This window comes from Equus asinus, chromosome 13 (genome assembly GCF_041296235.1).
Source record: "Equus asinus isolate D_3611 breed Donkey chromosome 13, EquAss-T2T_v2, whole genome shotgun sequence".
NCBI lineage: Eukaryota > Metazoa > Chordata > Mammalia > Perissodactyla > Equidae > Equus > Equus asinus.
In genome coordinates, this window is record NC_091802.1 from 56704882 (window position 1) to 56732063 (window position 27182).

Sequence of the window (27182 nt, forward strand, 5' to 3'; positions counted from 1 at the left end):
TCTTCCAGGAGTTGATGCTGCTGACTCTCGCCTCCATCGTGGGTGGTGACCTCCTGGTCCTTCCTCCAGGAGTTGATGCTGCTGACTCCTGCCTCCCTCGTGGGTGGGGGCTGGGCAGACCTGGCCTGAGGCTGTAGGGTGCAGGATAGAGGGCTTGGGAGTCGGGGTCTGGGAGCTGAGAGCTCAGGGAAGATGTTGGGGATAGAGGCTGGTAAGAGCATACTTCCTTTCTCAAACACGCAGGGGCTGACCCACCACACATAACTTGAGTAGCAGGCCGGCACTTAGCTCTCCAGGTGGTGGACGCCCAGTGCCAGGTCTACAAGGCCGAGGCCCCATCCTTGGCTCTCACTAGATCACTGGACAAGCAGGGCCCTTCCTTTTGAACATCTCTCCCTTGACTCCCCCCTCACTTATTCTATCCTCACCAGGGAGGAGATTTCCAGAACGAAAGACTAAAAGCCCCCTGACTTTTTTTTTTTTTTTTTAAAGATTTTATTTTTTCCTTTTTCTCCCCAAAGCCCCCCGGTACATAGTTGTGTATTCTTCGTTGTGGGTTCCTCTAGTTGTGGCATGTGGGACGCTGCCTCAGCGTGGTCTGACGAGCAGTGCCATGTCCGCGCCCAGGATTCGAACCGACGAAACACTGGGCCGCCTGCAGCGGAGCGCGCGAACTTAACCACTCGGCCACGGGGCCAGCCCCCCCCCCCCAACTTTTTTTAACAAGCACAGACACCCTTCCTGCCTCACCGGCCCAGCTTCCAGTTCCCAGCCCTGCGCTCCTGATTAAACAGGCGAGGCCCACCACAGTCGTAAGCCCCAACTCAGAGGGGCCCAGGAACAGAAGGGGGCCCTTGCAGGAGAGGGCTTTCAGGAAAAGGCCTGAGCTCTGAACAAAGAGGGGGAGACAGAGGCGAGGGGCAGGTGGCAGGAAAAGACCAAACACACAGAACAGGAAGAATGAGTCTGTTTAATGACAGCGGCTGGGTCTGGTTACAAACATCAGAAACTACAAAAGGAGGACAGGCAGTTACCGGGATGGCTGCACGGAGACAGTACAGGAGGGGACACAGGCACAGTAGCCACAGCAGCAAAACATCCTTGAGGATGACACACATGACCAAGGGGCACACACAGGGGTCCCCAGCAACGCTGACCCAGATGTATGGACAGGACCAACCGCCAGCCAGGAGGGGCAAGTGAGGAAAGGCCCTGGGCCCCCAGAGCTCCAGGATGAGATGGAGGCATCTGGTCCTGTCATCTTTGCCCTGCTGAAGAGCAGCCTGGATCCCCCTTCCCACAGGGGCTGTCTTAGTGGCCAAGGCAGATGGGGCTGGCACTGGAGGTCTCTTTACCATGGTCCCTCCTCAGCGCAGTCATCCTGTCCAGAACTTCTGGCCCCCTCTGTCTGCCCTTGCCCATTTTGGGGCAAGTCAAGGACCTACATCCTTTTGGAGGGGGCAGAGGTGGGAGAGGCAAACACTTTTTGCCTGGAAGTGGAAAGCAGGAATGTGGAGAGCTGGTCAGAGAGAAAGGGCTGGGCTTTGCTGGCAAGCTGGGTCACCCCAACCCTGCCCACAGGCCCGGATCCTCTCTGTGCTGATATGGGAGCCCCATCTCTGCCAGAATATTCTGTCCTCTGCCCAGAAGCATGACCAGGACCCCTCCCTTCCCCACACGCATATGGGCAGAACTGAGGCTTCACAGGTGCCTCTGGGCCCTGCAGATAGACATTATAGATATGTACGTGTATATATATATATGTATTTATATATAGATTGTATATAGAATATATCTGTATATACGGTAGATGTGTGTGTGATACTCTAGATAGGTGGTGTGGAGACCCGCATGCTGGTCGGGCAGATAGAAACGGGGCTGCTTTACTTCCGGACTCACAGACCTGTCCCGATTCCTGCCAGCCGCTCAGCCAGGTCCCTAACCGTGAGTAGAAAAGCTAAGCAGAGTGGGCCTGGCTCTTCAAGGAGGAAGGTTCCCCCACCCAGCAGGCCACCTGCCGCCGAGCTGGGGTCAGCATCCAGGCAGCCAGCGCCACCTCCCGGCGGCTGCAGGGGGACTGTGGCAGCGGCAGAGGGAGCTTCTTCCTGGGAAGACGAGTCAGGGATTCCTCCAGCTTCCTTGGCACCCAGAAATGGAGGGTCAAGGAGGGTCTTCAGAACTCGGCCTTCTGCTCAAGGTGCTGCCAGGGAGGGGGGAGGAGAGAGGAAGTCCTATGGCCCTGAGGAGGGCAGCGTGGGCGGTGGGCTGTGGATGAGATGGAGATGGAGGTAACAGGTTACAAGGGGCACGGAGGGACCCGGGATCCTGGCTGGGAGGGGAGAAGGGGAGGGAACGGCAAGGCAGCACCCTATCTGCCAGCTACCCGGTGCAGAGCAGTTGAAAGCAACCCACTAGACCCAAGTTCCAATTCCCCTTCTGCTAGGAACCTGCTGTGTGACTTCAGGCCAGCTATTTGGCCCCTCTGAACCCCAGATCTTTTTCTCTAAAATGTGAATAATGTCTGCCTCGCCTACCTCTGTGAGAATTCTATGACATCAACTATGTGAAAGCGTTTCACAAACTGCCAAAAGCCGTACAAATGTGAGCTCTTTTTCTATTAATTCTGAGACCCATGCACTCTGGTTGGCCTGTCTGGGTACCCCTTCCGGCCACCCACAGGCATTCTCGGCACATGCAGCGCCCCCAACCTCCCAATTCCCTGACCCACAAAAACACACACAGCCCCCTAAGCAGAGACAGTTCAGTAAACAGTGGCATCTGGCCCACCACTGCTCCCCTGATAAGAGAAGTCGGAGGGAGACCTTCCAGAACTCTGCTCTGTAACCCTCTCCACCCTCTGAGCCCATTTGGACCTTGGCAGCAAGTCGGGTCTGCAGGCCTAGGGAGATATGCCTTCTTCGGGGCCACACCGTGCCCTCAGGGGGACCAGGGGGTGGGAGAGAGTGCAAAGGGATGAGGGGACGATCCCCACGACGTCACAGCTGGGGGGTAACCCAAATGCCAGGTGCCTAGGCCCCGGTGGGAGCAGGGCCCCAGCCAGTCCCTACCCACTGTTGCCCATCTCCATTCAGTCCACAAGAGCAGAAACGAGCAGAGGAGAAGATTTCATCGGTTTCCTAATGTTTGGGGTTTGGCGAGATTTAAGTCCCAGGGGTCCAGCTGGGGCAAGAGAGGGGAGGGGATGGGGCTTCGTGTCGGGAAACGTTGTCCATGTGTTTCTGATTCACTGGGGCTTGTGCCGGCCAGCTCTCTCTCTCACCAGTCCCTCTAGGCCCCTGTAAAAAAGCCCTTTTCTCTAGAAGCAGGAAGTCTTGTCTCCTGGCTGTAAACAAACTCATCTTTGGCGGCAGAGCCTGCCTGGGGAGAGGCGTGGGAGGGCAAGCCCCCTTCCCCCCACTGACCCCTCCCTGGCCCCTCTGGCTGCTTCCGGCAGCCATCCCGGCTCTGCCAGCGCCTCCTCGGGCACGTAAAAATCTCCTGCCTGCTTCCCATCCACCCCGGGGTCCGGGCAGGTCAGGGCCCAGCTGCGCACATCTGGCGTCGCTGCCTGGCTGCAGCCAGCAGTTCCTGGGACTCTGCTCTCCTGGGGTGGTGCCGATGCGGGGGAAGGGAGCAGGAGCAAGCCGGGCCCAGTGTGGTCAGCGGCAGGAAGGTCAGGAGGCCTGGCCTCCCAGGGCTGCCCTCAGGGGACCTCCTCCGCAGAGCTGCATGAAGCAAGGCCTATGGCAGGCGGTCGGTAGCCTCCGCGGGCCAGCTGCAAGCCCGGGAAGGAGACCCGCCTTTTCCATGGGAAACTGCTGGGAATGTTTCTCTACAAACGCGTGTCCCGAGCTGCTGGCTGACCCCTGCTTCCCATTCCCGCCTCTGCTTCTTTCTCTCCTTCCTACTCCAGCCCTGCCTCCCCCCTCCATTGAGCTCCCAGAGCCAGCCGCCCCTTGGGGGCCCAGGGAGGCCGGAGTGTTCCCAGCCGCCATGTCTGGGGGCCAGCCCTCCCCTCGTGCTCTGAGTCACTGAGGCTGGCCACCCTCCTTGAGCCCATCTTCCGGGCCCTCACTCCAGAACTGGGAACCCGGCCTCCGGGGTCAGCCCAGAAGTAACCGCCCTTGCTGGTGTGTGTGAGAGTGACGCCCCCGCAGACCCCGGGTGGGCTCGTGCATGTGCACACATGTGCACATGTCCTTGTGATGCTCCTGGCTCCAGCCTGTTGAGGCAGAGGTGGGAGGGAGCACTGGTCAGCATTAGATGAAAAACAGCCCCATGTGATTGATACCCAGGGAGGAAGTGGCCGGAGCTGGCCTGGGCTGCCTCTGGGCCCGATTAGCCAGCCTTCCCGCCAGCAACCTTCGGCGCCTCTCTGCCGGGGAGGCCACAGTCTTGGGGTGCTCTGAGCACTCCCTTGTTCTAGGGAACGGGATGGCCCTGTCCCAGGGCTCGCAGCTCTGTGTGGATGGGAGTGGGGCCCCTGGGTCTTTTCCTATGGTGCCAGACCCCAGACCCAGCCTGCTGGAAGTGTTCCTGCCCTGGCAGTCAGCCCCTGGGCCCCGGGAGAGATAGGAGACCAGGACAGGGGAGGACACGGCAGGGAGCTGCCCGGCCCACCCTCACCCCTCCTCACGTGGTGGCGTTGGGGACCTGCTGTACCCAGCCCACTTCCTTGTAGGCAGCTGTCACGTGGCTGTAGATGAGGCTGCGGAGCTTGGCCCAGGCTCTCTGCGTCTCAGCTGGGAAGTCATCGGCAAATTCCTCAGCGATCACCTCCAGAATAACCCCAGAGAGGATCTGGGGGCAGAGGGAGGAAGGAGGAGTAAATGCCTGGGTGCCTGCCCCCAACAGCACCCCCTGCATCCCTTCTATCTGGTGTTTGGCCAAAGGGACCCTTCATGACAGAACGGCCCAGCAGCTTTGGGAACCAAACGCCCTCAAGACAAAAGCTGCCCTGGACCCAGCCCCCCCACCCTGCTGCCTGTCCCTGTCACAGCCACGCCAGGGGAAGAAGCTGGGTGGCCCAGTGGTCTCTTCTGGCTGCAGGTGGCTGTAGTGAGTGGGCCCTGGGGGGCTCTGGGGTGGAGCAGGGTGGGCGGTGGGCTGGCGGCACCCACCGGGTGACATACCTTGAAGTACACGGGCTCCACCTTGTGCTTGAGGGCATGGGCTTTGCCCACGAGGGCGAGCACAGAGGACACCTTCTCGGGGTCGTGCAGGTTCTCCACAACAGTGTTGAGGGCCCCCATGACCCGGCAGGCGTGCTTCCGCAGCTGGGGGCTCCGTTCCATTTCCAGGGGCTCTTCCATGTGCTTGAACTGGCTGAAGTACTGCTTGGCCGACGGGAAGTTCACAAAGAACCTGGCAGGAGGGAGGTGGGGGACGCTGAAGCAGGGGGCTGCCTTGGGCCCCACCCTGAAGTGGCCAGGACAATGTGGGGGTTCGGGGGTGGGAGAGGCAGGACCCAGTCCCACCCACACCCCCACCCACACCACAATCATTGTTTTCATCACTGTGTGTAGCTGTCCTTAACACAGACCCTCCCTCTGGCCGAGCTGGCTTCCCACAGCCCCCTCCCCAGGTCCCGGCCGTTTCTATCCACCAGGCTTGCTCAGGCTTGCAGCTTCGTCTCCAGGCCTCTGCCTTCCGTACTTCTTGCCTCCTTTCCAAACCTGACACACCCTTCAAAGCCTGCTGCAGTCACAGCCGAGAGGCTAAGAGCTTCAGTTCTGGAATCACGGGCTGGTGTGACCTTAGGCAAGTTATTTAACTTTTCTGAGCCTCAGTTTCCTCATCCGTGAAATCGCATCATCGTTCCTATCTTGTTGTAAGTTGCTGTGGGTTGTTGCAAGGATGAAATGAGAAACTGCACGTGGAGTCCTCAGCACGGTATGGACACTGGGGTGTCAGTAATGGCTGGCCTTTATTATGATACAGTTAGGGCTCTCTTTAGAAACAAAGTAAGGGTCACCCAGCCTCCTAGAGAAGAAACGAGACTTGGTCCTTCTCTTCCAGGCTCAGTCTCTTCCCTCTTCGCTACCCTGCTTCCCTCCTCAGCCGGCAGCAACTATAGAATGATTGATTTAATTAAAGATACTGATTGATCGGACCTGCCTGGTGTGGTTCTGTAATTACTTCGGGCCAGTACATCTCACCTCTCCGACCAGCCTGTGCACTTCTTGGGACAGACTCAGGTCTTTATAGCTCTCCTCCTCCCCTCTCCAGTTTATCTGAAACTGTCTAATTCCCCCAAATATCACTTTCATTAGGTGACTCTCGTGCTCAAAAACATTCAGTGGCTCCCCATTGTCTACCATCAAAGTCAAAACTCCTTACCCTGTCAGTCCAGGCCTCTAAAACTGTCCCACACCCACTTCTCCACCATCATGTCCACACTCCCCCCTACACGTGACCCATCTCGCTCCAGCCAACAGCTTCACTCACCATTGGTAAAACATTCCTCGGGCATGCTAGCCGTCCTTTCCTCCCGGTGGAAGGCCTTCCTTGCTCTTGCCCATAACAGCCTTGCCTCTCCTTGAGCACCCAGGCTGGCCCAGGGCTACTGCTTTCCCCTCCAGGCCATTCGTGGGTTCCCTGCCACCATCTACTGCTTCTTCCCTCTCTGCCTGTTGGACTGGGTTGTGGGACCCAACCAAGCCCAGGTCTCACGGAGCCTCTGCCCCATCGCCCGGCCCCGGGCCCTGCTGTTTACAGGATGATATGATGACATCTGCACTCCCTCTTTCTAGCTGGGGCTGGATGTCACGGGACGTCCACGCAGACTCGATCAAACTTACGAACTGAAGCCTCAGGAAATGTGTGGAATGTCTGGGACCTACTTTTTCAGGTTGTTTCACACCTTTGGAGTGTCCCCCTTTCTGATACCAGAGAGAGCTGAGAATTTGCCAAAACAGCCCTTTGGCCAGGCGTTGAGTCTCAGAACTGAGAGCTGGAACACATGCAGAAAGAGCATCTGGCCCAGGCCATCCGTCTGGGTGACAAAGGTGCTGTGGCAGGGGAGTGACCAGGACACAGTCCATGTGGAGACCCAGGAGGGCCCCACTAGGAGGCCAAGTGTGACCTTGGGCAAACCACTTCACAGCCTCCTGTCTGCAGAAATGTGAGAGGAGTCCCTCCCGCTCGCTGCTTCACAGGTATACTGGTGAGGATAAATGAGGTGAGGAGTCTGCAAATACACTGGGTTTTGTGGAGAAGCGCTGTAATGAGGGACAAATGTGAAAAACCCAATCCGGACTTAAATGAGGATCTCAGACTTCGGGGGTTTTACACTGAAATAAAAATACTGATTTCTATTTGCCTGGTGCGTTACAATGTGCAGAGCATGTCCACCTGTTACTTCATCTAATTGCCAAAACTAAGCAGGTACTATACCCATTTTACTGATGAGGAAAGAACAGGGGACACTTACTGAGCACTTACCATATGATCTCATTAGTCCCTGCAACGCTCTCCTGAGGGTGGCACTGCTTTTGTCTACACATTCTGGATTAGGAATTGATGCCCAAGGTTGCCCAGCAAAGTAGGCGGTGGGGCCAGGAAGGAGCCCAGACCACCCTTACTTGATGGCTTCCTGCCAGTCTCCTGCCTGGACACCCAGCTCCAGGTTATGGCCCTGAGGAATGACAGACCCAGGGAGTCTCTCTCCTGGACCGGGGGAGTCTAGGGGCCATGCGCTCTGCTCCTCCCGCCTGGCTTCTCTCCCAGCCCCTTCGTGTTTACTCCTGACCCACCCAAGCCAGGCCTGTGCTGCCAGGGAGAAGCCTCAGCAGCCAGCCTTGGGAGTTCCTCAGCTCCCAGAGGCATCCAGGCTTCCAGGAGAGCCTGAAATAGGCTTGTCTGAGTGTGAGGGGGAAGGCAGCAGAGTTACAACCGGGAGGGGAGCCTTCCTAGAGCACGGGTGTTCCCTCTGGGTCTCCTCCCCGGCAGGGAGTGGAGGTGTGGGTCTAGCTCAGACCCACGGGCAGCTCCACCACCACCACCACCATCGTGGCTGCTGACTCCTCCATGGGGGGTGGGGGATGGGGGGTGTGGGTGCGGCTGGCCTCAGCCCAGTAGGGAGAGAGGAGGTGAGAGTGATGGGTCAGAGGGCTTGTGCCTCAGGCTCTCACTGGGGCCTGTCCTCGTAGATGTGTGTGTGAAGATAGGTGGGAGTTGCGACCAAACTGAGGGGCAGAGGATCTGGGGAGTGGCCTTTGGGACTGCAGAGAAGCTTATCTTTCCCTTACCCCCAATTTAACGCTCCCCTCACCAACTGGTCAGGTCCTGGGACAGGAAGAGGAGAAACAGGAAAGGAAGGCTGGTGCGACTTGGGGCTGGCCTGGAGGAGCTGAGCCGGCTCTGGCTGGGTTCTCCCCCACTGGGCCAGGCTGGGCTCAGGCTAACACACAGGTGCGGTCAGGTGAAGTGTGAGGTTATCAGCAGGCCAGATCTAATTGCTATCTCAGGCCTGATGCCTCCCCCAGCCCACACCCAGCCCCCTCTAAGAGTCAGGCATAGGGAACTAGAGAGGAGCAGAGAGAGAAAGAAGACCTGCTGAAAGCTCAGACTCTCCAGAAACAGCTCTGCCCTCAGTGTTCAGTTCCTTCCTCTGTATCCCCCATTCCTGGGGAGGCTGGATGGTGCCCCAGGAGCCAGATCTTGGACACATCTCCTACATGTCCTCATTGACAAATGACAGGGTTTGGGACAGAAAATCTCCCAGGTCCTGTGGACTCTGCCTCCTTTCCTCTTGGTGGCGTATGTGCACACCTGGGTGCGTCCCGAGGCCCGGCACACCTGTGTGTGCCAACACACGGCGACAGCAGCACTCGAGGGATGCAGTCTGGCGCATCTGTGACTCCACTACCCACCGGGAGCTTGCGTGGGTGCTCGCTCGTGCGGATCTGCGTCTCCCAACGTCTGATGGCTGTGGGATTTGAAATCCCCTCTTAGCTTCCCCGTCACCCCTGGCTGTGTTTCTGGGCCTGGGAGCTGCCAAAATAGCTGCCCCTTCCTCAGGAATCGTCCTGAAACTCCTCAAGAGTGCTGCTTGTTCTTTTTCCTCCAAAATCTGTTTCTAAGTTAGAATCAGGGTGTCTCACTATGGAGCTTGGTAGAAGGGAGAGAGTATGGGGGAGAAAGAGGAGCCAGAGATGGGGCCAGGCCTGGGAGACAGCCGTGCACTTCAACTGTCCTTTCCACAAGCGAGGTTTCACCCGTCTTCAAATAGTAAGATTGCCCTGCTCTGTCCTAGATTTGACAGCTTGCCTCTGCCGAGGACAGGGGGTTGAGCGAGAGTGTGGTCTGGGGCCTCTCTGCCCGCACCCCCAGGGACCAGCACACGTGGGAAGAGAGCATCGATGTGTAGCTATAGTCCGTTACTAGCTTGTAGGGCTTCGGGACATCAACATTAACCACAGGAACGGTGTATGTGTACCAGGGTGGAGGTGTGAATCACATCACTGCCTCTGTGTGTGTGTCCCTTGGGGGCATCTGGTGCCTGAATGACACATGGCCTTTCCTGTCCAGGTGGAGTTTCAGGGTGGGGCCCTGTCTCCTGAAGCATCTCTCTTTCCCTCCACCAAACTGGGCAGGGATTGTATCCTAGGGACCGTCTGCTTCTCCACTCACCTGTGTCTGGCCCTGAGCTGCCTGCTGGCCCACCTACCTGGGGCAGGAAGCAGCCAGCTGGGAAACTGGACCTCAGCATCTACTCCTTCTGAGCTCCATTCTCTCGCCCTTTGCTCTGTGCTTCGAAGGGGCTTTGACTATGGAAAGGGGTTGAGATGGAGACAGTGGTCTGCTCCTCTTTGTCCCCCTTCCTGGCTGAGCCTCAGTGTTTCTGTCTCTGAAATGGGGAGCCCCCACTACCCCCATGTGAAGGGCTGGTAAGATGTGTGTCCACGACAGCTTGGCTGGGGTCGCTGGTGAGGAAGGCATGGCTGGCTGAGCACGGAGTTCTGAGGCCGGGGAGAGGCGGGGAACGGAGGTGCCTTCCTTCTGCGCCTGGCTCATAGTTCCTCGTGAGCCCCGCGCCCAAAGCCAGGCAGGGCTCAGCTAGGGTTTCACCCACCCTAAGGCGCCCCACGCTGCCCGCGCCGCCGCCAGCCCGGCCCCAATCACGGCTGGGGAGGTGGCGCCGGAGCTCGGACCCGGGCCGAGCCCGCCCCTGCCCGGAGCCGCTGCCGCCCTCCCTCCTCCGGGCCCGGCCAAGCCGGGGCGACACCTACCTCACCAGGATGGCCACCCCCACGTCCTCGCAGTTGGCATAGAGCCGGGCCCACGTAGCCTGCACCGCCTTCCTCTCCGCCTCGGACAGCTCCTCGCTCCGCTCCCTGCGCTCAATCTCCATCTCGCCCGGCACTTTCTCCATGAGCAGCTCCAAGCCCAGCCCGGCTTCGCTCGGTGGCGGCGGGGCGCGGGGAGCCGGGGCCGGCTGCGTGCGCGGCGGGCGGGCGAGCGAGGGGTAGAGCGCGCCGGAGGGAGGGAGCGTGTCTGTCTGTGCGCGCCGGGTGTGTGTATGTGTGTGTGTGTGTGTGTGCAGGGTATATGTGCGGGGGGGGCGGGGGACCGCGAGCGGGGGGCGGGAATGTGGTCTGCTGGAAAAATGTAAAAAAAAAATAAATCGGCTCCAAACCCCCAACCCCGTGTCCGTGAGCCAATTCTGGCAAGGTGAAGGCTGGGGGGGGGGGGGGGACGCGGCTGGCTCCCGCCCACCCGCAAGGCCACCGCGGAGTTTGACCGCCGGGCGGGGCTGGGGTGTAGGTGTGGCGGGTGTGCTGGGGGTCTCGGGAGGAGGGGGCAGTCACCTGGGGCGGGGTGGCGCGCGCCGCACAGGAGTGCGCCCCGGCGCGTGCGGGTCTGGGGGCACCGTGTCCCGGCTCACGCTGCGGGCGGTGCCGGGGCGGGTGCGTGTGTGCACCCTTCACGCGGCGGGGAACTGACTCAAAGTCAAACACTCCCAGACAGCTGCGGCGTGGCCGCCCGCCCGAGGGGGCGGACGCGAGCCCCTCCAGCGGCGCCGCGGTGAGAACGGAGCTCCCGCCCGCTCCAGGCCTCCCCCAGCCAGCCGCTGGGGGCCGCGGCGCCGCTCCCAGAGTTCTGGACCCCAGGCTCTGGAGGGTTTAAGGCTGGGGTCGTCTCCCTGCTCGAGTTGCCTGCTGCAGTACCTTACTAGAACCCACCGCTGAGAGGACGGGGGGAGCAGAACTTGAGCGCCAGAGGCCTGAGCCCCGCTTTCCTTCCGGCCAGCACCCCCCCCCCCCCCCCGCAACTCGGTGCACTCACATGGCGTCGGAAAGAAGTCCCTGAGGGCTTATTAACGACACAGGCCGGCAAAAAACAGGCACTGCCCCGAATTCCAGCCCTGGTGGAGAAAAAGTCCAAAGGAGGCAGCCGGGCAGGGCAAAGGGGACCTGGGAAGGTAAAGAAGTCTTGGGGAGACCCAGGCCGTTGGAGACATCTCAATCACCAAGGCCCGGATTAGGGAGGGGTGCTGTGGATGGAGGAGACAAATTCTTGTCCTAGTGGCCCTGCTCAGGGAGGTGTGAGTGCCGTTGGACCAGAGGTGGGGACTATACCTCTGAGAGCCACAGGGGCCCCACTCTGCCAGCAGCTACTCAGTACTGGGAAAGCCAGGTGCCACCTCTGACTCCCAGTCGAAGCCTGATGCCAGACCAGGGCTGCAGCATCTGAAACGCATAGCAGCACGCGTGGAGTGCGTCCAGTTCTCTCTAAGACTCCGTGGTGACCCTGACCTTCTCAAGACTTTGTGTCCCACTGCTTAAGTACTGCAAGAGGTTGGCTCTCCTCTTCAGTTTTGGTTTATGTGTTTATTTTAAAAATCATATTTCAAAGTAGAGAGCCCCAGCGCAGCCCCAGTGCAGGCCCTCCCTGGAGCTCGGGGTTCAGGTACCTTACTGGAATCCCGGGCAGGAGGCCTCTCACACTGCCTCCATCTCAGCTGAGGGAAGAAAAACCAAATGCCTTCTCCTGGGGGTCTTTAGCGGGGATGGAGGAGAGTGCAAGGGTTCAGCTTCTTACATCACTCTCAGACCCATGTCTTCACTTTGGTCCTCCCTGCCATTGCTGCCTAGGCCAAGACTGAGCACACCATCCTGGGCTGCTTCACAAAACTCCTGTGATAGCTTCCCAAAGCCAGTGGCAGTGGCCTTCAAATTGGGTGCCCAAGAGGTCCACTGGGATGTGGAAAGAAAGTAGGAGAAATCTTATTTCTGTTTACTTTGTCACCCTTTACCAGGTTTACGTATGTCTATGGTGCAGGACTGTATTTGCACATTAGTATAATACATAATTTGTGAGTGGATGCATATATCTATTTCATGAGTGCCTTTTACTGAAGAGGGTATGGAATCAGAAAAGTTTGGAGAGGAATGTCCAGAGTGCAGACCTGAACCACTTAGCTGGCCCTTCACTCCCTGGCCTCCCCTGTCTTTCTGGCTTCATTATCTAATATTCTTCCCCTGTCCTCCTCCCCTCCCCATGCCTCCCGTGACATCATTGCTCTGCTGCCACTCAACTTCCAGTTGCTGGAACATGCCCTGTGTTTTCACATCTGCAGCCCTGGCAGTCCTCTGACGGCCCGTCCTTCCTCCAGCACCTGCAATTTCAGGTGCCCCCATCTCCTCTTTGAAGCTTCCCCTGATGCTTGCAACGCCCAGAGTGCTCTACAGGTGCCGGTAATTGCCTAAGTCACTCGACTGTGGTCATCCGTTTAACTTGCCAATGCATTTGTCTACACTATAAGCCCCCTGAGGGCCAGACTCAGGTCTTGGTCGTATCTACATCCAGCATAGATTGAGGTCGATTTACCCTGCCACAGAGGGGGACAACCCAGGCCCAGTGAGGTTAATCAGTCTTCACAAGGTCAGGTCTGCTGACCCCACTAATCAGCTTGAGCCTCCTAATCCAGCGCCAGCAGGAACCTCAGGACAGACAGTGGTGGCTTGGGAGAGCTGGCGGGGCCATTTTGGCCTCCTCTGCAGACTCGGTCCGGGAGGGGATGGGGCGGTTGAGCCATGTGCACCACCCTCTTCCTGCTTAGCACCTTGGCCATGCTCTGGCGCCGCCGATTCGCCAACCGGGTCCAACCGTGAGAAACTGACTAGGCCATGGGCTGGGGTGCGGGGAGAACCACGGGGCTGGGCTACAGCAGAGCTGAAGGTGGCCAGGGGCTGCCTGGACCTCCCGGGAGGCTTGGGAGGGATTTGCAAGAAATCCCTGAGGGTCTCCCCCACAGAGCAGGGGGAACTTGGAGCTCTTTAAAGACACTGGCTGCAGCCTGCAGTCCCACAGCCCAGTGTGGCTAAATCTTGCAGAAAAGCGGGAGAAGAGGTCTGGGGTCTGAGCGCTGCCCACAGCGCTTCCTGCCTGTTCTTCCCTCCCACAGAGAGCCCAGCGGAGTGGATGGGGCAGTTACAGGCAGCAGCACGGAAACAGACCTCCAGTCCTCGGGCAGGTAAGGCAGAGGGGAGTCTGGGGTGGAGGAGGGAGGGTGCTGCCAAGGAAGGTGCCGCTGTCCCCTGACCCTGTCTGTGATGAGCAGGGGTGTATGCTGGCCCTCGCCCCAGCTACCCTGTTCCCTGTATGCCTGGTGGGCATGCTGAATGTATTCTCCAGTTGGGAATGGGAGCCCCCAGCCTCTCTGGACCAAAGCTGCTCTGCCTTGCTTGTCTGAGTGCAGGGTGGTCCCCAGGGTCCCTTCTGTCAGAAGGAAGGCTCAGGGGCAGTGGAGAGAGGGATGAGGCAGACGCAGCTCAGCGTTGCTTTGCTCGTCTTCCCTCCCCCCTCCCTCTCCCACTGCCCCCGCCCAGCCTCAGCGGCTCCACTGCCTGAGCCTCCAGCAGGATTCGCTGTCCAGGCCCCAATAGGAGGCGCAGGAGAAGCATGACATCATCGGCACTGAGCGCCATTGGCTGGGCAGCCCCTGCGGGTAGGACACTGTCTCCAGTGGCCAGAAAGTTAACTCTTCCCTAGGTGGAAGCCATGTGGCCTTTACGAGGGGTGAAGTTTTGGGAACTTACAGACTTTTCTTTCCCTGGGTGACCAGTGTCCTTTGATGATAGAGGCACCTTTGCCCCCCTCAAATACTGAAAAATAAACAAATGCTTATTAAGAACGTACTGTTTGAAGTGTTCCTTTATGCCTATGGACCCAGCTAGTGCTGAAGCTCTATCTGAAGAGTGACATTCTCCCCTGCAGGAGTGTCTACTAGCTCCCCGGCGCTGCTTCTCTAGCTCCTAGTGAAACAAAGAGCGTAGTTCCTAGTGAAACAAAGAGTGTGGCGCACTCGGCTCGGACCCCTGGAAGGAGGGTGTCTGCCCGCAGGGCTCAGAAGGCTGAGTCAGCATGCATGCATCCTGTGCACCCCACCAATCTCTCAGGGTGGGGCACTTGCCTGCCATGTGCCCCCTTGCTATGTGGAGACTGGCAGGCTGAGAGAACCTGAGGCTTTCTCTATGTCTCTGCCCCGGATTTCTCAGTCCAGGGATTCCCCCAGGTTCTGAATGTCACAAGTCCCACGGGGAAGCCCTGGGTGTGTGCGGGGGAACAGAGGCATTTCTGTCATGCCCTCCCTCCACATCTAGGCTAGCTGAGATGGTCACAAAAGTGCCTAATTACTACTACTAGTGCAATGGGCTGGCATATTTAAATGACCATCCCTGGGCCTCCCACAGAGGAGGCCCTCAAATGCCAAGTGGTCCTCACTGTTGAGTTTGGATCTAGATTTGGGCAGCCAGAGTTTAAATCCTGGCTCCCCTCTTACTAACTGAGAGACTTGGGGCAAATTATGTAACTTTTTACCTGTGTGGAAACTGGGATTCCTAAGAGAGTGGTTGCGAGGGTTTTGTGAGGTTTAACTGAGTGTGTGTGAAGCAGTGGGCACAGAGTGACCACTCAGTGCAGGCTGGCTCTTCTCTCGTTGGGATCTGACACTTGACCCGTCTTTACTCACCCCCAGTCTCAATAGCCTTGAAGGGTTGGGAGGACAACTGCTTCTATCTCTTGTTAACGGCCAGGGCAGGGAGACGTAAATTCCTTGCTCAAGGTCATCCATGCAATTTGTGGCTGACGTGGGACTGACAGGTCCCTGACTTCAGGCAGTCCGTCTCCTCTATGTGAAATGGGCCTGGACCTCCTGTCGGGAAATGAAAGGCCAAATCTGGGACCATCTGGCCAGGCCTGGCCTGGTGTGGCCCAGCCAGAAGGAAGCAGTTGCCTATTAACTCCTTGGAACCCAGTTAACTAGAAAAACTGGCTTACCATTTAACACCTCCTGCTGATGGTGGCTGCCATGGAGGGCGGGCCCAGGGTGATGGTAGGGGTGAAACGTCTGCTCGCCAACTCCACAGTCATAAATTCCAACTTTACGGTTCCTTGGGTGCTCCTGCCCCTTGCGGTGGGGTGAACTGCTAGGCATGGGGTGGAGGAAGAAGTCCGGAAACACGGGAAGGCCATCCTCTCCAGTTCTCCGTCTCCTGTGCTTTCTCTGTTTAGGGAGAAAGAGCCCCTGAAGTAAGCCCTCACCTCTGCAGGCCGAGCTCAGCCCAGGGACCGGGATCAGCTGCGAGGCAAGCGGGGCAGGGCCGGGAGCCCGGGAGGGCAGAGGGCAAGGCTCGGGACAAGGAAGGAAGGATATGTAAGGCCTGGCCACGGGGGAGCAGAGCAGGCCATCTTCAGCTCTGTGATCATCGACAGAGGTGAGGAGTGGGAAGTGGACTCCTTCCATGAGCCCCTACCTTGAGCCTGTTCTGTTCCAGGCTGCGGGCCCAAGGTTAGTTTTCAGAGAACCACGTGTGATCTTTAGAGCATTTTCTAGACTTGGGATAAGGCAGTGGTTACGCTGGGGGACTGAGGGCAGTGCTAGAGGACTTCCAAGGGAGAAGTGGTGTTCTGCAACATCCGCTCTGCAACAGCAGCCCCCATCTTGGCATGGGAGAAAGTGCCGATCTGGTCTGGTTTTCTTTTCAGCTCAAGTCGTGGTTTGCCCCCTACCCCAGAAGGATGCTGTGGTGGAAGAGGCAGGAGCAAGAGGGAGAATGGGAAAAAGAGGCAATCGAGAAGGTAGGCTCCTCGCCTCAGCCCCTGCCGGTCCTGCTTCTCCCCAGGCCCTGGCTGCCGGGCTCCTGCAGCAAGGCCTGGCCAGGGCAGGCAGGAGGGACAGAGGTGCTCATTGCTCTGGGACAGGCTCCCATCCTCTGAGTTCCTGAGGCTCATCTGAGGCAGCCCCAGAGAGAGGGACTGGGTGGGATGCACCAGGTTAACTCTGGGCCAGCGCAGCACCCCAGGAGACGGGGAGGAACAAACAGGGGCGAGGAGACTCCAGAACCGAGGGGCAGCTGGGAGCTTGTGTTTACTAAGGAAGGGCTCCCATTCATTCTCTAGTCTAATCCTCGCCACAGTAATACACGGACACTGGACATGTTATGCACATTTCAGAAACGAGAAGCACAGAGGGAGGTTAACTAACTTGCCCGGCATCGCCCGTCTGGTAAGTGGGGGACCCCAGGCTCATATGGAGGCTGCAGAACCCATGTTCTTAGCCTGAAACCACCTGGAAGTTTGCAGGTGACAGAAGGGGTTTCACTGGCCTGGCCACCTGTTCTGGCAGCTCTGGAGCTATCCCGTTAAACCTTGGCTTGTGGTCCAGGGCAGTGCGGTGTCAGTCTGTGGTGGTGGCACTCACTTCCTGTGGCATTTGCCTCTCCCTGGTCCCCAGAGCTCACCCTGTCACTGGCTGCTCTGCTGAGATTATCAGTAAGAAATGCCAGTTGGATTTGTGACATGTCTGCCTGTGGCTGGATGGAAGCAACCTACAGCTTGTCCTCTGTGTTTTCTGTGTGTGTGTGCGCGCGTGCGTGTGTTCCAAATGGGCAGTAGCATGTGGGAAGGGAAAAAGCATGACACTTGTTTTTGTCAATCTGCTGACTGCTCAGTAACAGCGGCGCAGCCTCTTTGCCCCCAGCTGCTCTGCCAGTTCTCTCTCTTTACAATCCTGCCCGATCTGGAGCAGAGATAAAAGCAGATTTCCGCTTCTGCTCCCTGAGATCCAGGCGCAGACCCTGCAGGCAGCTGCTCCGACTGTCTCACAGCCATTCATCTTCCAAAGCCCCCCGCCCCCCACATGCACGTGCATCTCTCCATCCCATCCAGCCCCCTCTTCCCACTCAGTGGCCAGGTCCGTGCCTGGCTGGCCCCTGCCCCTGACTTTCAGGAAGCAGGACATGGAGGAGTTCTCTAGACAGCAGCCCCGCAGCCACCACTCCACATCCGAGGGAAGGAGGGGAGGGTGAGATGCAGATTGAGGGAACCCACTCTGAAGCCAGGGGGCGGAGGCTGTACCCTGCGAGGAGCCTGGCAGTTCTGTGGGAGCCTCGCTAAGTAGGGCAGGGCGGAGGCAGAGGAAGGGTCGCACCAGGGGAAGGAGCTCTGTGCTGGAAGCGCGTCCAAGCCCCACTGCCCACTTGACACGGGCCATGAGTTTGTGACCACCTGTCTCAACTCCTGTCAGCCTGTCTGTCTCCTGGGAGGCATGGGCCTTCCTGGTGACAGGACTGACAGGCTGGGGGCCAGAGGGCACTGTTCCTGAGCCCCAGTCTGTGTCCCCCGATCCTATCTGCATTCATTCTCTAATCTATTTGCCATGTTCCTGTCACTTCATCCTTGCCGCTGCTCTCTGCCTTTTCCAAGTTGCCTGTCTCCTTCCTCTGGTCCGAGGAATTGTCAGGCCAAGGTCACCGAGCTGTACCGGGGCTGGCTCACAGCCCAGACACACATCCACAAAGTGACACCCCTTTGCAGCACTGTTCTAAGAACCTGCTCAGGAGACCATGGCTCCTCCAAGGATCTGTTCCGGGTGAAGGGAGGGAAAGCGAGAGGAAGGGGCTGCTGGCAACGGGGGGATGTGTCTGCCCGGGCTTGGAGGTGCCTGGGCCCTGGCAGCTGGGGTGCCATGTGGGCTGGGAGGGAGGGGCTCTCTCCCCAGGGAGCAGGCTGGCTTTGGTGGGAGCAGATTGTGTTTACACCTTCCCCACACACGCAGCCCCCGCTCGCAGCTTATTCCCGGGGCTCCCCCACCCAGGGCTCTCTGCACAATCTGCGCATCTGCAGCTCCTGCTGCAGAAAGTTGCCGCCCTCGGCCTAGAACTCCTCTACAGAAGGCTGCCTGGGACCAAGGCGCCCCTTCCTCGGCCCACTATCTCCCATCCCGGGGACTGGCGTGGAGCCCATGGCGGGGGCGGGCCCAATGTCCCCGTGAAGCTGAGTCCTCCCTTCCCATTTCCTTGGTAAAAGCTGCTGTTTGAAAACGGGAGCAGGAAAGTTCAGGGGCTTGGGAGACTGACCATAATAGGAGGGAGGGGATTAAGGGCAACCGGAGAGACAGAGCTGAGGCTGAGGCTGGGTCAGTCCTGGTCCAGGGTGCTGGCTGTTATGAAATAACCATAAAGCGTCTAAGAGCAGGGAGGCCAGAGCCAGAGCACTGGATTGGAATTTTGACTCCACCACCACTTCCTACCTCTGTGGCCTTGGGTAGGTTACTGAACATCTCTGTGCCTTAATTTGCTCATCTATAAGATGGCGGTAACAGCAAACCTATCTTACAGAGTTACCAGACAGGTTAAATTAGGTAATGTGTGTAATGTGCTTAGCAGGCTTAGTTAAGTGTTCACTCTATGCGAGCTGCTGTGACTGTTTGTGAACTGTTACTGAACAATTAGTAATTTCAGAACAATGAGTAGAGGCCCTCGCTTCCTCACCCCGTGGCCCTTCCTGCTCGGTCTTTCCACATACTCACGAGGTGGGCGATGGGCAGTTTGAAACAAACTAGAGGACAGCAGAGCAGGGACTGCTAGGTGGGGGCACCTAGTAAGACCCAGCACCAGTAAGACTGTACGAGAAGGCACCACCATTGCCTCTGTTGGCCTGACCCCTGCCCCAAGCTCCACTGGGGGTCATGGCCTGGACACCTGCCCCCTCACTGGCTCTGTGTCCCCGAATGAATCTCAGCTCCTCAGGAAGACAGGAGGTGCCTGCCCCGATGCTTTTCCATCCTCCGTCTGAATGCTAATCTCTCTGCTGGTGGGAGCCTGAGTGACAGGGAAGGCTGCTCTGAGCTGCAGGGCGGCCAAGGGCAGCAGCCAGGAGCAGGGGGTGCTGCTGTCTGCTACTTCTGGGGCTGAGACTCAGGGTAGCTGCCAGTCTTTCCTGGAGATTGGAACATGACCAGAGAGCTAATGAGGTGGCGTGGGGGGGGGGGGGAGCAAGGGAAGCAGCTGTAGCAGCTGCAGCAGCTGCCACTATCCTGCATCACCTTAGGATGCAGCTGCGACTGCGGGGAGTACCAGCCCATCCCAAATGGTGTGGTGTGTGTGTGGCAGGGCGGTCTTGGGCCAGGGCATACAGCAGAGGCCCTGGTCCAAGATGAGGTGGGCATGGTGCCTGATCTGAGGCAGGCACGATGGCACCAGAGTAGGGTACCCCACTGGTCCCGCAGGCCCCCAGGGCCCCTCTGAAGGGGCCTCACTGGTAGGAAGAAGCTCAAGACCTTGAGCTAGAGGAAAGTCACGCTTCCTTGGGAGCCTTGAAAGGGAACGGCCAAGTGGCTTACACTAATATAATGATAATATGATTAATAATGGCTAACATGTTTCAAACACCAATCACGTGCTGGGCACTGTGCCATGCGCTTTATTTATAAGCCTTGTCTGGTTTACGAGGCAGGAACTGTTGTTATCCTCATTTACCCAAGTTCACAGAACCTGCTCAAGGTCACCCACAGCTGGTAGTGAAGCCAGGACCTGTGCCTGGGCAACGTAAGGCCTAAGCGCGTGAAGCTGTTGGGGCAAGGAGGACCTCAGCCTGGAGTCGCAGGCTGTGAGGAGATCCCGGGTGTGACCCGTTTGCCGCAGCACAAGGAAGGAGAGCTGGGCCCCACCGGCACTGCCCTTGCAGGTGGGCCAGGTGGGCCAGGTGGGCCAGGGCTATTCCACTGCTCTCTTCAGGAACTCATCATTCAAGAGCAGACCAGACTCTGGGCCCCGAAAGGCTAGTCCTTGTCTGCCAGGTGAGGGGAGTGAAGAGAGCTGCCTCTCCAGGATCTGTCATCCCCCTCAGGAAGGAAGCAGTGGCCACTGGCAGGGGTGACACACAGTGAAGTCATCACTCACAGCCACTGCCACTCTGTTGCCTCCTTCAACCAGGGACAGAGCCCCAGGGAGAGGAGAGGATGGCAGCCAGCAGCCCAGCTGGAGATGCCAGAGCTTGAGGAGGAAGGCTTTGTTTGTTTTTGCAGGGGGAGGGCACAGGGCATGGGGACCAAGGAGGTGGCTTCAGGAGGGACCCACTGACTTAAGCTGGGAAACAAGTCCTTGCACCTAAGGACTACAGACCCTCTCTGTGGGATACCATGCCCCCTAGTGGGGATGAAGTCTAGAGGGTGGCTGAGAAAATTAAATTAAAGGAAGATTTACTGGCCGACTATGACCTATGAACCTGAGTAGGAATGGCCAGTCCTGTCCCTATGTGAACACACACACACACACACACACACACACGATACCATATGCAGAAGCCACCTGAACTCAGCATTAAAAGAAATTATTTAACTCACTCACTTGGTCATTTAACAGGCATGCGCTGGGAGCCTCCAATGTGCCCATCCCGCGTTAGGTGTTGGGAACGATACAGCGATGGGAGACAGTGCCTGCCCTGCCAGCCAGCACAGCAGTGAGATCCGGCCTAGGAAGCCCAGTGCTGCCAGCTCAGCCGTGGCCTGCTCCTCTGGCCTTCCCTTCTCTGGACCTCCGTTTCCCCATTTAATAAGCATGTGTTGAACCCAGGTGGGCTGGTGCTGAGGACATAAAGGACTAATGACCATCCTCAGGAAAAGAACTGTCTACTAAAATGAAGGGGATGGACCAGATGGCCTCCACGGGCCCCCAAGATCCTCCCAATCAAAAGAGACTAAAATGGACTGTGTTTGGAGGTGCTAACAAAGACTCGCCCACTCAGCAAACATTTATGGGGTGCCCATGTGCCGGGTACTGTGGATACAGAAATGAATTAAGACTTCCTGCCACAAACGACCAGAAAACTGGGCAAATCTAAGAAACAGACACTTGACAATGGGCAGCACCCAGGACAGGGACCCCACGCCTGCCTCGGATAGTCCCCTGCCTGTGTCCTGGGGAGGGGACACCAGGCAGACCATGGTGGCCTCACTAAGGTAAGGAGACAAGATCAGAGTTCCAGACAGTGTGGTGTTCCTAAGGATATATACACAGATTAAAGGGATCCAGAAATAGACACAAGGAAAGTGATTCAGTGGAGAAAGAAAAGTCCTATCAACAGAATACAGGAAGCACTAACCGTAAAAGAAAGACAGATAAATTTGACTTTATCAAAATTCTTGGAAAGACTAGGAAAAAAATATTTGCCAGGCAAATATCTGTGAAAGGACCTGGATCCAGAATATATAAAGAACTTTTACAACTCAATAATAAGAAGACAGCTCAATAAGAAAAAAGGAGGGTTTTAATAGCTATTTCACAAAAAGCATACATATGGCCAATAAACACATAGAAAGACACTCAATGTTATAAATCATTAGGGAAATGCAAATCAAAACCACAACAAGATATGACTACACACCCACCAGAATGGTTAAAATTAAAGACTGACCATACTGGTGTTGTTGAGGATGTGGAGCAACCGTAACCCTGGAACGCGTGGCTGGGGGGATGGAAGGAGTTACAACCACATGGGAAAGGAGTTTGGTAGTTTCCTATGAAGTGATCCAAGAGAAATGAAAACTTACATCCAAGAAAAGATCTGCACCAAAATGTTCACAGCAGCTTTATTATAATAGCTCCAAACCAGAAACCACCCAAATCTCCATCAACATGTGGCAGGATAGACACACTGTGGTCTGTTCATATGATGGACTAATATTCAGCAATAAAGAAGAAATGAACTCCTGATGTAAGCCACCGCATGGTAACGGAGGGAAGCCAGACACCAAAGCACACCTACTGTATGAATCTGTGGATATGAAATTCCAGAACACACAAAACTAACTACAGACCACTCATATGAGGAATTTAAAATTATGGACTAAGAACAGTTTAGTGGCTACCAAGGGAAAGGTGGGGTGGGGGCTGGGCAGAAAGGGTGAAGTGGTGCACCTACAACATGACTGACAAACATTAATGTACAACTGAAATTTCACAAGATTGTAACCTATCATTAACTCAAAAAAAAAAAAAAAAAAACTAACTACAGAGACGGAAAGCAGACCACTGGTTGCCCGGGGCCAGGGCTGGACGTGGAGACTGTCTGTGGAAGGGCGTGAAGGTGCTTTTGGGGTGATGGAAATGTTCTGAAATCAGGATTGGGGTTGTCGTTGCGTGGGTATGTGCATTTCTTTGACTGCCGCACTGTACAGCTTACCTGGATTCATTTTACAGTATGTGAATTATACCTCAATAAAGATGAGTTAAAGAGTTAAAAAAAACCCAGCAAGAATGAAGACCTGATTCTTGTCTTGCTCACAGTCTAGTGGAAAAGCCAGACATGAAAACAAGTGTAAAACAGTGGACATTACCAGGCCAGCCATGCGTAGCGTAACGGCGGGAATATGTTCTGAGGAATGCATCATTAGGCGATTTCATCGTTGTGCGGACATCACAGAGTGCACTTACACAAACCTAGATGGTGTAGCCCACTCCACACCTAGGCTGTATGGTACTAACCTTATGGGACCGCAGTTGTAGATGTCGCCCAACGCTGACTGAAACGTCATTATGCGGCGCATGACTATATGCTGAAATAACAAGAGTCCCGTTTACTGAGTGCTTCCCTTGTGCCAGGCACGTGCTAAGGGCTTTGCATGCATGATCACCCTCAGGTTACTGATAAGGAAATCAGGCTTAGAGAGAGATTCGCTGCCCGAGGTTACTCAGCTCCACTCAGCAGAGCCGGCCTTGTTGCAGGGCAGGTGCTAAACCGGCCTGCCAGAGGCACACTGAAGAAAGTCCAGGGACTGTTCTGGCATCTCAGCTAGACTTTGCAGAGAAGGGACTGAAGTGCGGGCTGGGATTTGCTGAGCAGAGGAGAGGACGAGGGGAAGGGAATTTCAAGGTGAAGAGAGCAAACAACACGAGCAAAGGTGTGCAACAGTTGGGAGCAGGCGGGGCTTCTGAGAACAGAGATGCGTCCAGACAGCAGAAGAGGTCAATGGAATGTTACATATTCTTCCAGTTCACTTATTTTTATGTTTTTAAAATCCATTTTTAAGTAATATAATTTTACGAGAGGCAAGAGCTCTGCACAGCAGGCAAGTGAAATGTGCGCTACTGGTAAACCCAGGAAAGAAGCCACTGCAACCCCAAGGGCGTCTATTCTCATTAAAGAGGGTACTCATCGTTATATTTCTCCTGGAGAGAATTAAAGCCACATTCAAGGATCCTGATTTCTGCTAAATGGGACTTGTGGCACTTTTTCATGGTCCTGAGAAATCACAGAAGAAAACTCCTCTGTGCTTTCATGATGGGCTTCCTAGCTGGATGAATTAAAATCACTGAAATTAAGCCAAACACGTTCCACTGTCATAGTGTATTTTTTCAGGAAACCCAGCACAGTGGTTAAGACCAGAGGTTTGGAGACTGGGTTGTCTGAGTTCAGATCTCAGTGCTTCCACTTGCTAATTGCTTTCCCTGTTCTGCGCTTTGGCTGAAAGACGGGGGATAGTAACAGTGCTCTTGTGAGAATCAAGTGAGTTAGCACATAAAAGGGGCCTAGGCTCATCACATTTTATACAGTAAAAATGTACAGCTTTTCGTATGTCAAGCAGACCTCAATAAAGTGGTTTAAAAAAAGAGGTGTGTAGAGAAGTGTCTGGAAAGGAGTAAATATTTCATATACACTAGCTGTTATTTTTTGAGAAGGGTAACCTGCACACATCAGTTCATTTTCTTTATTTTGCCATGGCCCATTCTTCCAGGGAATTATTAGTAACGGAAAAAAAAGCTTCGCGAAATACTGATCATATCATTTAGGATGATTTTGACTCTAACAGAACATTCAACTTAAGAAAGCTTAAACAGGAAGGAGATTTCTTTTTTAAATGTCACATTCTGTATTGCACTGAAACTAAGATGCCATTGCTCAGAAGATGCATCCCACATTCAGAAATATTAAAATGTAAAAATAGATGTGTTTCCAATCAAAACAAAAGGTCTGAAGGTGGGGAGCTTCAGGACTGGTTAGGCCTCGGTTCAAAAGCATCATCAAGGACTCGCTCTTTCTTCTTTCTGCTCTGCCATCGCAGACCTTCGGCTCTTGCTTTGAAGCAAGCCTCACAGATGCAAGAAGGCTGCAGCAGTCTCAAGCATCGCATCTTCATGATGTCCCAAAGCCAGAAGAGAGGCTGTTGTTTTTAAAAACAAGAAAACTTTCCCAAACTTAGCAGAATTGCATCACAGACTTTTTCCTAGAACAATTCCCGGCAAAGGGAAGAGATTTTTCTTACGGGTCTGGTGCAGACTAACCAAGATTAGCCCCTTAGGGCTGTGGAGGGGCTTCCCTCCCCTGAAGCGCACAGCTGCCCAGCAGTGCTCTCTGTGTAAGACAGAGGAAGAACAGCCGCAGGCTGGCAGCTAACAGTGCTGGCCGTCGGATGAACTTCCGGTGAAGGCCTGGGGCAGCTGCTCCCGATGTAAGCGGCCAACTGCCTGGGACATACCTACCCTCCTTCATGGTCTTCCTAATAAAATTAAAGAGTCCTTTCCAGGTTAAGAAATGAACTTCAATATTGCAAAGACTGTTTTCTGTTCTGTGGGTTTCCATACCATGTCTTAGACCCTGTCATGAACGGAACCCAGGGAACTGGCCACCTGAACACAGCAGGAAAGCTGGCTGGATTTCCCCTTTGCACTCAGAGCCAGGTCCCTGGACAGCAGGGGACTCCTGCCCTGTTCAGCTTGTGATCTACTTCCGTCACTTAGCACTAGACTGTGTCACTCTTTCCATTCAATAAATATAATTCCACCGTACATAAAACTCAAATGTCCTAGACCTCACCAGCAATGAGGGCAAATGAAATCACAACGACATTTATACTTCAGTGCCAGCAGCTCTGAGCCCTTGCCTACTCATTCAGGAATTCTGATGAATTCCTGGAAGTCTCTCCCAGTTATTTCTGGATTGCCTAAGCAGTGTACCTGACATGTGCTCAGGCACGTGGCCTCCCACTGCGTTTTGCTCTGGCCTCTTGGCCACTGCCCAGCAGCCCATGACACCCCATCCGCCGTGAGCCTGCTGCTGTTCCCCTAAGTGCCCAGGCAGGCGTAAAAGCTACACTGTGGCTTACAGCACCATGGCCCTTCTGGAGCTGTGAAGAATGGCTCTCACCGCATACTGGGTGGCAACCTAGTCTGGGACCCAGGAGAGCCCTGCTGGGGCCCTGCCTCACAGTCCTTCACGGAGCAGCTCTCGTAGCCTCTTATCCTCACTCTTCCTGCCACAAAGGGGCTCTTTCATTCCTTCTACAACTTCATCCCTAACCACCCCTGCAAACACACAAAACCCCTCTTCCCGCCCCTTCCTGCCTCCCTCAAACCCAAAGCCCTTACATACACAGGGAGTTATATAGATACAGGGCAGGACAACTTAGTGGTAAAAGCACGGACTTTACAGGCTGGGGTCAAACCCTGCTCCACCAGTTACTAGTTGTGTGAATTCGGGCAAGTTACCTAATCTCTCGACGCTTCCATTTCCTCATGTGTAAAGTGAGGACAGCGATAGTGCACTTCACTGTGCAGTGGCGGGGAGGAAAAGAATGAATACACGGAAGGTCGTCAAGCAGTGCTGGCACATACTAAGTGAGGTCTGAGCTGTCGTTACTGCAACAGGTCACCCGCCTACCAGCTTCACAAGGAGCTTTCGGCAAATTCCACACTTGAGATTCCCTCGACAAGTCAGAACGAAAGGCACCTAGTTTGCAGGCAGGGAACCCATTATTTTCTTTCGAGATTATACAAAATAAAAATTATATGAAATAAAATAGAGAAACTTAACACTTCATGCTAAGTGAGTCAATGATTATTTGAGTACTTACTGTGAGCAGAGGCAGCAGAGTACACAGCTAGGCACTGTGAGGAAATTAAAAAGGAAAAATAATAATTACAAGAGACTTCTGCCTTGAAGAGCTTACACTCAAGGGAGGCAAACAAAGGAACGCGGTAACTCGAAAAGAGGCACGTGCAACATATTACCATATACAGAATAATGCAAACCAGACGAAATGCCACCGGCTGATGAGAATGGGGAGAGGGTAATGCAGAAAAGGCTTCGTGGTCTTGCAAATTGAAACCAATTTCCAAATAGACGTAAACTCTGGCCCTGACTCTAGTTGTTGTTTTGCCCAAAATTCAGCTCAAAAATGAAGCCAGGGTGGTTGCCAGAAAAATAATAGTGAGAAGCAGCAGTGGGTATTACATTATTCTCTGTTCTTTTCATACTTTAATTTCTTCTTTCCTCATGGGAATTAAAGCCACCCGGTGGGACCTGCGGCGAGGGGCTGACACCCGGGTTCCAGGGACTTGCGAGCCGCCGGGGCGTCCGGAGCCGGCCCGCGCTCTCGGGCGCCCTCTGCCGCCGCGCCCCCTGCCGCCGCGCCCCGGCCTCACCGCTCTCGCCCCAACTTGAAAAGCAGCCGAGCGGGGGACCTCGAACAACTCCCCGGAATCTCCCCCGTTCTTCACGAACGCAACCAACTACTCCAAATGAAATCCGCAGAGCAATTAAGAACGAAATTCAGCTCGGCCTCGATTTTCTCATCCGTTCCCCGCATGAGGACCCCTCGAACTTTCTGCGCGCCCCTAGTCCCGGCCAGGAACAACCTGTGCCCTCAGTAGATAAATGACTGGCTGCAGCGCCCGTCCATCTTCCTTTTCTAACGCCCGTGGCTCTTCACAGATCAGGGTTCCTACCCTAGGCTCGCTACTGTCCCTGGCGGCGGCCACCATCTTACCCCTGGCTCCAGAGTCTAGCTGAGGACGCGACCGACCCCAGCACCGGTGTTTTGACTACATTTCCCATCAGCGTTTTCTCATCATCGCGAGAGTTCCGGCGAGACCGCCGAGAAGACTTGCGCGCAGGCG

At 55.6% G+C, this 27182-nt stretch overlaps 2 protein-coding genes across 18 annotated transcripts; one reads left to right on the top strand and one right to left on the bottom strand.

The window, feature by feature from the left end:
• Positions 1-951: 951 nt before the first annotated feature.
• Positions 952-27179, bottom strand: CYGB (cytoglobin). 14 transcript variants are annotated; one of them, XM_070483680.1, is made up of 11 exons: positions 27053-27089; positions 26138-26171; positions 22773-22843; positions 15286-15511; positions 14978-15160; positions 14046-14111; positions 11290-11417; positions 10233-10598; positions 5133-5364; positions 4637-4800; positions 952-2265 (listed from the first exon to the last, which is right to left on the bottom strand). In XM_070483680.1, exons 5-11 carry the CDS (start codon positions 15077-15079, stop codon positions 2232-2234), a joined length of 1092 nt encoding a protein of 363 aa, XP_070339781.1. In that variant the 5' UTR covers positions 15080-15160; positions 15286-15511; positions 22773-22843; positions 26138-26171; positions 27053-27089; the 3' UTR covers positions 952-2231. The 14 variants fall into 14 exon arrangements, 12 of the variants coding, with proteins under 12 accessions (XP_070339781.1, XP_070339774.1, XP_070339777.1 ...); XM_070483673.1 differs by lacking the exon at positions 27053-27089 and adding an exon at positions 26541-26637 and having other exon boundaries at positions 10233-10601; XM_070483676.1 differs by lacking the exon at positions 22773-22843 and having other exon boundaries at positions 10233-10601; positions 27053-27130.
• PRCD (photoreceptor disc component) lies at positions 12904-22534 on the top strand. 4 transcript variants are annotated; one of them, XM_070483684.1, is made up of 5 exons: positions 12904-13114; positions 13412-13480; positions 15994-16086; positions 16462-16513; positions 20652-22273. In XM_070483684.1, the coding sequence occupies exons 1-5, from the start codon at positions 13041-13043 to the stop codon at positions 20853-20855; spliced, it is 492 nt and encodes a 163-aa protein (XP_070339785.1). In that variant the 5' UTR covers positions 12904-13040; the 3' UTR covers positions 20856-22273. The 4 variants fall into 4 exon arrangements, 3 of the variants coding, with proteins under 3 accessions (XP_070339785.1, XP_070339786.1, XP_044601936.1); XM_070483685.1 differs by lacking the exon at positions 16462-16513 and having other exon boundaries at positions 20652-22534; XM_044746001.2 differs by lacking the exons at positions 15994-16086; positions 16462-16513; positions 20652-22273 and adding an exon at positions 15520-15677.
• Positions 27180-27182: the final 3 nt, after the last annotated feature.

Excerpts from the sequence above, each read along its gene's own strand:
- PRCD (XM_070483684.1), top strand. The coding sequence starts at position 13,041 with ATGTGCACCACCCTCTTCCTGCTTAGCACCTTGGCCATGCTCTGGCGC. Across the intron at positions 16,087-16,461 it reads AAAAAGAGGCAATCGAGAAG|AAACGAGAAGCACAGAGGGA; the intron begins GTAGGCTCCTCG and ends TGCACATTTCAG. Across the intron at positions 16,514-20,651 it reads TGCCCGGCATCGCCCGTCTG|GCATGCGCTGGGAGCCTCCA; the intron begins GTAAGTGGGGGA and ends GTCATTTAACAG.
- CYGB (XM_070483676.1), bottom strand. The coding sequence starts at position 15,079 with ATGGATGACCTTGAGCAAGGAATTTACGTCTCCCTGCCCTGGCCGTTA. Across the intron at positions 10,602-11,289 it reads GGACTTCTTTCCGACGCCAT|CAGACCACATTCCCGCCCCC; the intron begins GTGAGTGCACCG and ends ACATTTTTCCAG. Across the intron at positions 4,801-5,132 it reads TGGAGCCCGTGTACTTCAAG|ATCCTCTCTGGGGTTATTCT; the intron begins GTATGTCACCCG and ends CTCTGCCCCCAG.